At 34.4% G+C, this 12,229-nt stretch overlaps 1 protein-coding gene across 1 annotated transcript in view; it reads left to right on the top strand.

Annotated features, from left to right (window-relative positions):
- The window catches only part of LOC121368816 (protein unc-13 homolog D-like), a 58,584-nt gene extending 55,261 nt beyond the window's left edge, over window positions 1-3,323 (top strand). The window contains exons 27-28 of the mRNA XM_041493562.1: window positions 1,474-1,690; window positions 3,091-3,323. Of these exons, the coding sequence (XP_041349496.1) occupies window positions 1,474-1,690; window positions 3,091-3,267 (394 nt within the window). The 3' untranslated portion in view covers window positions 3,268-3,323. The remainder of the gene's footprint in view (window positions 1-1,473; window positions 1,691-3,090) is intronic.
- Window positions 3,324-12,229: the final 8,906 nt, after the last annotated feature.

The following is a 12,229-nucleotide window of genomic DNA, read 5'->3' as shown; positions in this document are numbered from 1 at the left end:
ATAAAATAGTTACAAAATTGACATGTGTTAATAATAAAATTCAAGAGAAAACAATACTTGTAAATAGAATTTTGTGATTTTAACATTAACATATTTTGCTTACTTCAGTGCATCTGTGCTAATAGTAAGACATGAATTAATGGGGGTTTTTCCATGCTATAATTTCACATAAGCAAGTTCTTAAAATTGTCCACTTTTTAACACTTTTTAATAATTTACTGTGGAAATGGACACCTGTGAAAGAGCCATTACATGAAATAATATAAACTAATTACCAGAAAATCAGTCACTCTCATCTACATAAACTCATTGATGCATTTTAGCTTTGCCACAATATATGTTTACCTGTTTATTTAATTGAAACCCTTCTGGACATTGTTGTTGAAATACAAATATCACAAGAATAAAAAAAAAATTCTTTATTACAAACTGAATATACAATATACTTTGTCTTCTATTGTCACAGATTACATTTAAACTATTTAGAAACAATTTGATTTTTACCCTACTCCCTTCATATATGCTACATCGATATCTCGTTAATTAGCCACTCATAATAATATTTATGACACATTTTAAATATCTTCACGTCATGCATAAAATGAAATTACAATCAAACAAAATAAGTAATTAAAGATGTCACAATTTATATCACCCGTACATCTTTATGCATTTATTTATACATTTTGGCATTATGTTTGTGTTACAGTCGTGGGTCGCAACTTTTGACATTACGTCTATACCAGTTGTTTTGTTCAAGCATGGCTCGGACTAATTTTGCATAACCTGTCTGCATCATAAATTTAGGACATCATTTACATGAACATATGTGTTACACAGAAAGGAAATGGGATACCTAAATTTATTTTTTAATTCTCAGAGGCCTGTAACTAGTGTAATATTGGCGTGACATAGATCACTTGCTGACCCAATTTGTACAAAAATAACATGTAGTAGCAGGGCCGTAGCTAGGATTTTTTGTTTGGGGGGGGGGGGGGGGGGGGGGGGGGGGGGGGGGGGTGGGGGGGGGGGGGGTTTGGGGGGGGGGGGGGGGGGGGGAGCAACTGAGTAGTTAATAGTTTACAACTCCTTAAACAGTTAAGAAGAGATTTTTTTTTTAAGTTTCTATAATGCTTTCCGGATTTTTTTCAGGGAGGGGGTGCAACTGCCCCCCTTGTCCCCCTGCTAGCTACGGCCCTGAGTAGGTCTCGACATCTGCTTACATCTGCGTTGCAGCTTATTTGCAGTTGGTTTGTAATAAATGAAATACAAAACTAGCTTGCCTGTCATAACATCTTTATGAAACTCATGAACAGTGTTGGTATCTGACTCGCTTTCGCTCATCAGATACGAAAACTGTTCACTCATTTCATAAAAAAAATGGTATGACAGGCAAGCTCATTTAGTATTCTATATATATATATATATATGCCATTAGTATATTTTACATGATTTTGGGTGGGTTTTTTTCAGTACCGGTATTCCCAAAGAATACCTGGCCATACCAGGAACAACAATACTGCTGTCTGTGCTGGACTACGACTGCATCACTTCCGATGACTTCGCTGGTGAAGTCCTTGTCCACCTGAACTCCATCGCGGCAATCACCTCCAAGCAGGACATCGACAAAGTACCCGTTGTGATAATGCCACTCAAGAGACCAGCATGCAAGATGGAACGGGCTTTTAAGGTTAGTGTTTTAAACTGCCGTGCATTCAGTTGATACCAGGGGCCTAATTCAGTAAACTTTCGCAACGTTGCGGTCTCACAGTGCAGTGCTAAAAGACTTGCAAAGAGGATGCTTTGTTGTCTAGCAGAGCTCAAGAGAGCTTTGTGAATTAGGCCCCAGCACTATGTTGTTTTATGAGACTCGCTAGCTTGGAGGGGTGGGGTGGGGTGGGGCGAGATTTAGCTCAGTCAGTTGAGTGCTCGCTTGAGGTGCTTGCGTCACAGGATCGAACTACCTCAGTGGATCCATTCAGCTGATTGGTTTTGTCTTGTTCCAACCAGTGCCATGGCATGTGCTTTCCTGTCTGTGGGAAAGTGCAAATAAAAAATCCTTTGCTGCATTAGAAAAAATGTAGCAGGTTTCCTCTGATGACTACGAGTCAGGATTACCAAATGTTTGACATCCAATAGCCGATGATTAATTAATCAATGTGCTCCAGTGGTGTTGTTAAACTTTTTTCAACTCAGTAAAATGAGTGTGACATAGTGAGAACCAGTTACAATTGTAAATGGGTGCTTGCAACTTTTTAAAACACTGTAATATGTTCCTGACTAGTAGTCATTTTAATATGCAATGTATTTTCTTGTTCATTTTCTGTATACTGTAAACCGGATTAATATCGCATGTTCACAATGTTTAAATTTCGTGAATGACCATTGGCATCTGTAAACAATAATGCGTGTGAAAATAATGTATGTGTATAAATTTCCCGACTTGAGGATGGGCGCGAGCAACGCGAAATTAATATGCATGCTATTTTTTCCCAGTTTACAGTATTCATTGTGTTTCTGGTCGTACTAATATTTGTAGTAATCAAAAGTGAATTTTTTTATCTTTCAATACTTTCGTACATAAGAAAAAAAGATATATTAGAAAATAAAAAGTGTAAACAAACAAACAGTAGAAAGGAAATGTTTTACTTAACAATGCACTCAACACATTTTATTTATAGTTATATTGTGTCGGATATATGGTTACGGACCACACAGATATTGAGAAAGGAAACCCTCTGTCGCCACTTCATGGGCTACTCTTTTCGATTAGCAGCAAGGGATCTTTTATATGCACCATCCCACAGACAGGATAGTACATACCACAGCCTTTAATATACCATTGTGTATGAGGAGTTTAATTTGTCAGTTTTACATTAATAAATAATTACATGTAAATTAAAAAGTTACATAGAAAATTGAAAGTACCATAGCAAAATACATGCTACAGAAAATTGAAAACACCACATCAATCTCCACACACACACACACACCCCTCCACCCCCATCCCATTGCCATAGTTAAATGTCAGGGTTGAATGAATGAAATTACATGTACTTACTTCTGTTTTGTTTAATGTGTCTATTTTAGGTTCTACAGGAGCGGTGTGTTTGGGACAAGGCAGCCAAGACTTTCGTTGCAGCAAGACGGAACTTCATCCAGAATCAGCCGAAGAGAACAGACAAGCCATTCAAAAAAAAAAGCACACTGACAAATGTGTTTGCATTTTTTGGAATAAACAAAAACCACACCAAGAACCAAGAATAAGAAGTATTCAAAGATTAAAAATAACATTTGGATAAAACAAATCTGAAAAGTGTTGCAGGGTCTTGAAAAATTAATTGTTATTGTGACCATGCTTTTACAACTCAAAACTAGAAATTTCCACCACCTCGGGTGTACTTTTTTTTAATCCCACCTGACCACATATGGAGTCTTATAATCTCTCACCACAATTTTTATTATGGCGAGGTATGATTAAATGTTTTCCTAATATCCAACTCGTCTTAATTCATTGCCCATCCTCCACCACAGCATTCAAGGGGTTGATTTTATTTAAAAGTGCACCTAAAAATCTATAATAAGAATGAATTCAATTTTTAATACAAATAATGACAGTGAGATTTCACATATTTATCAAACGTTTCTTTTTGAAGATGGTGGAGGGGAGCAACAGTCAAAACTACAATGTATGAAATGTTTTATTTATTGTTTAATATTTTCATTACTGTACATAGAATTTATTGAGGTTTAGTATTGTTAATCTATAACATTAACATTCCTTGTCCTCACAGCTGTTAATTTGTTTTACATTGATACAAAAAATGAATGAAAATGGCTACAACGTTATATCAAAGTGGTATCCATTAAGATGGTTGTAAATTGTTATTGTTATAGTGAAATATTAAGATTGTTCTGTAAAATATATTAAAAAGACCGCCCCAAGTGTTTCTGCCATTGCAACACGTATCAGACCCTTTTAACTGCTCAAATTAAATATATTTTCTTGTTTAGGACATCAATGTCTGTATATTCCAAGCCTGGAAATAAGTGGCCGGTCACGGACGTTGTCCGGTACAGATTTGTCATTTGTCAAGCTTTGACAGTCACAAACTTAATATTAGCAGGGCTTCATTTTGTCCGACACAAAATGAAGTATTTCTGTGTTGAAGTAGTCCGACACGAACGTATTCACTTAATGTGGGCCTTGCACTAGTTGACTAGCAGTTCGATGCAGTACGTTTTAAAATGCATATTTAAAATCGTTTGTTGACCATATCATGCAGCATGTAGTCTACATGCTTATTTTGCAATAGGGGCGGGACGTAGCTCAGTGGCAAAAGTGTTTGCTTGATGCACCGTCAGTCTAGGATCAATCCCTGTGGAATGGTGCATATAATAGATCCCTTGCTGCTAATCAAAAAGAGTAGCCCATGAAGTGGCAACAGTGGCTTTCCTCTCAATATCTGTGTGGTCCTTAACCATATGTCTGATGCCATATAACCATAAATAAAATGTGTTGAGTGTGTTGTTAAATAAAACATTTCCTTCCTTCCTTTGTGCTTATTGTGGAACTGTTGCTAGAATGCCTTCATGTTTGCCCAGAAATGGTGTTACCCATGTCTATTAATAGACCTGAGCAAGCCCGATGATCCGATGTTCCAAAAGACCCAAATTGACAACGCATCTTTTAACACAAAAATTTAACTGTCTAAATTGAACAGTGGGTTAATACTCTAGTCCCATTGTGTTTATTTAATGTAAGTTGTACCTCTGAAAAAAGGTAGAAGTGTTTTAGAAATAACAAAAAAAGTTACTATTTTGCATGCAATTTAGAAAACCATCTTCTCAAAAATAAATATCTTGTAAATTCTATAGTATGAAAAAAGGCTTTCTCTGGGAAGGACTATAAATGGGTTTCACTACATCATGAATAGTTCTATGGGTGCAATATAATAACATGCATGATTAACAAAGAACAATTATTTCAACATTTGGTTGACAGATTCAGTTTTATTTTTGACAGGCTCAAACTGACTGATATACGTCGTTTTGACAGGCACCATTAAATTTGTTTTATTTCCAGGCCTGTATTCAATGTGGTTTTGACCATCCCAATGTTTGTAGTAGCCCAAACTGGATTTTACTTCCCAATTATTTTTTTATGTATGAAATGAAAAAAACCCTGTTTGATCAACTACAAACATTAGAATTATCAGAAAAAAAAAACCCACAATGAATATTATACAAACATTGATATTGTAAAAAAAGAAGAAAAAAAAAAAAAAAAATGTCTGGGGCGTAGCCAGAGAGGAAAAAAAATGCCGAGGCAAGCCCAGACCTGTAAAATAAATATCAGTGTTGGGAAAAATAAAATAAATCTGGGGAAATTCCAGACGAGGCAAGCACCTCGTCTGCCTCATGCTGGCTACGCCATTGAATGTAGTATTTAATATGGGATATCTGTAATAAAAAAGGCTTTGTGTTAACAATGGCAGCAAATTTTAAGGTTGTGACTTTAAAACGTTTGAAATTTGTTTTTAGTTCCATAGCAGCAGCATGTACCCGGTGAGCAATCATGACATTTGTGTATGATGATGATGGAAACTTGTAATTACTTTTTTACACCAGTCAAATCTTTAAAGGTACTTTGTGCTCTTACAACATTGTATGTTATTTTCGTCTAGATTTAGGACAGAAAGAAAAGCATTATTTTAATGAAAAAATGTCAGTTAACTTACTGCAAATCATTTCAATATTTTGAGATACAAATATTGTACATGTAAGCTGAAAAACTTCTAGATCTCATTTGAAATGTGTGTTACCAGCATCAAACTAATCAAATTATAAATAGTATTGTTTGTTCATTTTGTGATAATTTCTTTCCCTATGCCTTTCATTTATTGGAAGACATGAATAAATTAATTCCAGCATTTGCTGTTGTGCTATAAAGATGCCACCATCCACAATTATATTTGCTGAAACTTTATAATAAAAAAAATTGTTTGTAAATATTGTACATGGAATATAACAACTGTTGAAAACTATTTTCCTCTTCTGTCCACATGTATATATATATTATTAGTCCCAGGGACCTGTGCAATATTGTTTTTTTAAAAATACATGTATACTATTTTTACTATGACATTTTAAATGAATTTTTGTAATGATGCAACTTGCTTTCCAGCCTAATTACTAACCACATTAATTGAATAATTACAGTGGGTTAGCTTAGGGCAGGGCTAGCTCTGGCGAATTTTAAAAACAACTTTATTTTAAGTTGGCGAAATAATTTTACATTTTATTAGAAAATAACTGGTTTCCTGCCATTTTTGAAGTTTAATAGATAATTTGGCGAAACTTTGTGTTAACCCAGAGCTAGCTCTGTTAGGATCACAGGTGTTCTACACTGGTTGGTTATTTATTGCCAAGGGGCCATTCCATCTTTTTTATGAGCATATAATATGTACAAACCCAATGTTGAGGGTAGATGGGTGTTAATGTCAGAACAATTCAATAGAAAGTGTAGAAGAAGATAAGACTTAAAGAAAAAGTTGATTGTTGACCGGTGGGCAACCAGTAGCTGAAGTTTGGTTGCCCAACATTATCTCTTGGCTGCCCACATATTTCATAAAAGTTTTATGAATGTAAGCGCAAGTCGTCAGTATTGGGATGTGTCGATACGGTTTTAAGGGTGAATAGGAAATATTTTGTAGCGAGAATTGGTAGGAACCAGATAGTTTGGGGACAAAATATCTGGCATATGGCTTTTCCAAACGCCTCCTGCCAAAATCATGCACGGTGGATGGCATCATTAGAGTGGATATTTATATCGCCTGTCGGTCAAGTTGTCAGTGCCGATACTTTTGAATTGCCCGTGACTGCCCAAGTGTCTTGAAGTTATGTTTTTCATTTTATTTGTTTTATGATTTTCTTGGTTGCCCATAAGGCAACTGTTTGACAAAGAATGGTTGCCCGCAACAAATTTTGGTTGTCCCGAGCAGATTGATGGATGCCAGACATATTGGTATTGGAAAGGCTCTGTTGATGGGCGTCCTAGAGGATCTAAAAAATGTTGATAACTGTAAATAAGCATTTTAACACACTGTTTTAAGAGAGAAACAAATTTTAATGAGTGTGGTTTGTACTCTGGCGAAGATGAATAATTTATTTTTAATTCATGGTTTTATCATTTATTCTGCTACTCCAATACCCAACACCTTTACATGAGTTATGAGATGAACACAAATATGAAAGTAAAAAGTTTGTTTTGTTTAACACCACCACTAGAGCACATTGATTAATTAATCATAGGCTATTTGGTAATTAACACAGGTAGTCGTCGGAGAAAACCAGCTATATTTGTCCTAATGTAGCAAGGGATCTTTTATATGCATTCTTCCACAGACAGGAAAGCACATACCACGGTCTTTGATCATTTTGGTGCACTGGTTGGAACTTTTTAAAAATCCAATCAGTTAAATGGATCCTGCGATGCAAGCACCTCAACCGACTGAGCAAAATCCCTCCTCTGGTGATTTCGGAACTATTGAGTATATCTACTGATCTAATTAACTGATTTTTTTTTGTGCTGGAAAATATCTACATGTACAGATAGTCAACTTTTACTGTTTTTTAAATTACTGAATTAGTTCCGGGTATTTTCGTTTAATTAGGGCACAAATTAGCCGAATTTACAAAGCCTGTTTTCCTTAAACGTTGTATTTATACATATAGTCAAAAATAGGCTTTGTAAATTTGGCCCAAAATTTACCAAATTTAGGGCATTGTGGTGCAGTAATATTTTGGGAATATGACCTTATAATACAAGTGACCAGCATCAAACACTTGTGTTTGAGGAAAGTCATTGCTGCACACGGACGCATGTGTCATTTGTCGAGTATGCATATTAACCCAGGTTTTTTTTTTGCTGTTGATACATGTCAAGCATCATCACAGTGACGTCACTTAGCATTGTTTTCATTTAAAAATCGTTTTCCAAAATAATTGTTGACATTTAAAACAAAGTACAGGGGTGGGAATTCTCCTCAGATCATCTGTTTTCCTCTCATGGAACATTGTGTTTCCTTGCATTTTAATCGTCCTTTTTTCCAAAATGTGTCAGATGGCAGAGATTTTAACCTAGGATTTCAAGAATTCCTGGGACCCCTCTAGATTTCCAATTCCCACCCCTGAAAGTTAAAAAATGTCAATAAATAGTCTTAGAATGACATGTCCAAATATTTGCTAAATTGTTGTTGTACATCTTATGTTTTTTTCAAATAGAAATGACCCGTCAAATGGTGCATGCTATCGTTTATTGTTTCTTGCTTTTTGGTAGCACTTTCTTTTATCTGTACAAATTTGTCATAATATACTATTATATATGAACTACATTATGACAGTTAAATTAAAATAGAATAAGTATCACTTTTCATGTCTTAACAAAGGTATAAACACAATCAAATAGTTGTAATCAGATGGCATAAACACTCATCGAAAAGCGCTATTTCTATTTGTAAACAACATCATGTGACAGCACATTTCACACCATATAATTTGACAGCAGTCGTACACATTGCTTGCATGTGCTGCTAACTGTTTTCATTAATAATTACAACATGATTACTTTTTCTAACTAGCTGTTTGTTTGAACAGTTACATCGACTATATGATCCAATACGTACATGTGCTCTGTATTTGTTGTTGTTTTGTTGTGTTGTTTTTCTGCCAGTTTTTTCTTTTCAACATTACATTTTTCCTTTTCAACATTACATATTACATTCACACTGGTATTAATCTGTAATGAGTGGATATATATAACAAATTCTCTCCATTGTAATTATTTTTGTATGGTGGATGACCTTTTTTTTTTAAATCAGGCGTGTGTGCTGGGATTTTAGGTAGGGGTGTCTGGAGAGTGAAGTTTATAGGGGATTTCAGTTATGCTCCGACGGAATATATATTGATTTTTTTTTAAGTAATCACATTATTTATTTTAAAAACATGGTGATAACTAAATTTTTAAAAATAATAAAAAATCCAAAAAAAAATCCACATGCTTTAGCAGGGCAGACACTCTGTTTTGTAGGCAATGACCCAAAACATTGTTTTTGTCTCAAATTATTTCATGCAAATAAAATGTATTCAGGATGTAATAATCACAAATCATAAAATGATTCTACATTGTTGATAAAAATATCGAAGAAAAATCGCAAAAACTTCAAAGTATAGAGCACATTGATTTATTAATCATGGGCTATTGGATGTCAAACATTTGGTAACTTTGACATATAGTCTTAGAGAGGAAACCCGCTACATTTTTCCATTAGTAGCAAGGCATCTTTTATATGCACCATCCCACAGACAGAATAGCACATACTACGGCCTTTGATATACCAGTCGTGGAGCACTGGTTGGAACAAGAAATAGCCCAATGAGCCCGCCGAAGGGAATCGATCCCAAACCAACCGTGCTTTACCACTGCTGGGCTACGTCTTGCCTCTGGTGTAGGGGGAGGCAAGGGTGGGTGTGTGTGTGTGTGTGTGTGTGTGTGTGTGTGTTAAAATAATAGAAAATTACTGTTTATTGATACTTATGTTTTAAGTATGTAACCTCCCTGAAATGGCCGCAAAATGGTATTTCAGAGCCTCTAGAAAATGTCCTGACGGTAGGTCATGACCCAATATTCCTTAGTGTCTTGCGCCTTCCATGCTCATTGGTTCATTGTTTAACTCCTAGTTACAGCCCTGAACAGCTAAATAGGGTTGCAAATGAATCGCAACTTATTTTTGCATAGATTACAACTAATATTATGTCAGAGTAAAATGATGGAAATACATGGTGAAAAGGTTTTAGGCCAGCTCATTTGCCCGAAATGCTATACCTGGATAATATTCAAATACATGTGTATGTAAAGGCAAATAGATCACCCGTGTATATAACTTGTGAATGTCACCATGGTGGGGATGGAGTTCACAATAGTCACATATTCGTGACCCATTTCCTTGTGAATTTGGTCATTCTACCCTCTACCAGGATCCTATGGGTGGGGCACAAATAGGGGAAAATTAAGTCATTTGTCTTGTCCAGGAATACCATAAAAATATAAATTTTGCAAATTTTGTTCATGTCAATTCTCCCCCCCCCCCCACCCCCCACCCCCTTTACCCACAGGGAGGAGACAAATTCCTTAAACCATCTATCATATAGACAATTTCAAATGCATTTAAACTGTTATGTCTTTAGAACTACAAGACCATTTCCAATCAAATTTATTTGGCAGTTTCTCTCACCCATAGAAAACCCAAAATCATTAATTTGGTCATTTTAATCCCCCTAGAAAAATAGGTGCCCCACACTGAATGTGTTTGGTAGTTGTGATCAGCAATTTACTCAGGTGACCGTTTAGATCCATTTTGTATCATACATAAGTATTTGATGCATTCTATATTTACATATTCAATTAGGGATCACATGTTGTTGTTTGTTTCTTGGTTTTAAAACTTTTCATAAGTGAATGGACATTTTACATTGTTTTTTCTTTACAATTGTTACCGTGTGAAGCACCATTGCAAGTATCTTGTGTCGTAATAAATTACTGAAATGCATAAAATCCTTTTTACTATTTCTAGTATTCTAATATCAGTGTTGGTAAAATTTGTGTTCCTTAAACTCTTGGGAATTAATGGATACATTTTAATAATTTTTAGAATGATTATAGTAAGAGAGCTGCTGTTTGAAATTTGCAGATGAAATGCAGTGTCCAATTTCAAAAGATTCCAAACCCATAACCACCTAGTAGCGGCAGTTATGATCTGTTTGGGGTTTTTTAAGTACCCTCAAATTATCTATTACTGGTGTCCTTTACTTTTGACCAAGTGACCCAAAAGTTGCATGCACACAGCAAATAGTTTCCAGTTTTACATAGCTTACCATGGTAACCAATAGTTTGCTTTGGTTACTATGGTAAGAGTTTTGAACTGGGTACCATGGTAACATATAGTTTTGAACTGGTTACTATGGTAACAGAATTAATTATTTTCACCTATCTTTTCTACAGGCATAGTACAATTATGTCATTATATATTGTTTTTTTATCATGATAATTAAGCCAATGATATTTTTTTAGAAATTTGTTTTCTGTTTTGCATTGTTGTTACCATGGTAAGAGAATTCACAATTTTCACCATTCTCTTGTAAACGGCTGGGAGCTTATTGTTACTCATTATACAGTGATTTGTATTCAAATAAATTCATTTGAAAAATTTCATATGGGAAAAGTTTCCTCTTTTTGCATTTGTTACCATGGTAAGAGAATTAATAATTTTCATTTGAAAATAACAGGAAGTGAAGGGCATATACTTTTTTTTTTAAATCATGTGTCATTTGACAAACATACCTGTATATAAAGTAAGAGAAAGTATACATATTTTTAGTGTGTAGGTAATGTTGAACATAATGTCCACAATTTACAAAAATGTGTTGATGGTAGTATGTGCATTTGACTTTTTTATTCAAAAACAAAATTAGCTGTCTACTTAATTGGGTTTTTTTTTTTAATCGAGTAGTATGGTTAATAAATCACAGCATAGACTTAAATTAAAAGAAAAATATTAGTTTTAAATTAAAGTTTTCATAATTATTAATGAAAAATTGGTATATTGAAATTTGAAGCTGTTGCCATGGTAACATAAATAATGTCTTCATAATTTACAAAAAAGCATTGATGACAGTATGTGCATTGCACCCTTATTAAAAATTGGCCATCTACTAAAAATTTTCTTTAAATCAATCACTGTGGTTAATAAATCACAGCATACCGGTATACTTAAATTAAAAGAAAAATAGTAGTGTTTAATTCATGTTTTTTAAATTGTATATTGAAATTTGCAGCTGTTGCCATGATAACAAATAAAATAACCATCTTCAAAATGCTATCATTACGTAGGTGGATCATTATGGTATATATGGTTGTAATTTCATGTTAAAATGACCACAGAATTTAATAATATTACTAGAAATGTAGAACAGGTGAAAATTCTTTAAATTTGGCAAAAGATAATGCGGCAGGATAAGGGTTAAGACCAGTTGTTGATTACAGTCTTGCTACCAAAATATAAATTTATTTTTTGTACCGTAATAAAATATTTTGTATCCATTTACTGTGAACAATTGTATGTGTAATTGTGTAATAAAAAAACAAAACAAAACAAAACCCACATGGTTA

This window comes from Gigantopelta aegis, chromosome 3, assembly GCF_016097555.1.
Source record: "Gigantopelta aegis isolate Gae_Host chromosome 3, Gae_host_genome, whole genome shotgun sequence".
Classification (NCBI taxonomy): domain Eukaryota; kingdom Metazoa; phylum Mollusca; class Gastropoda; order Neomphalida; family Peltospiridae; genus Gigantopelta; species Gigantopelta aegis.
Note: the sequence above shows the minus strand (reverse complement) of the source record. Positions and strands in the feature narration are given on the sequence as shown.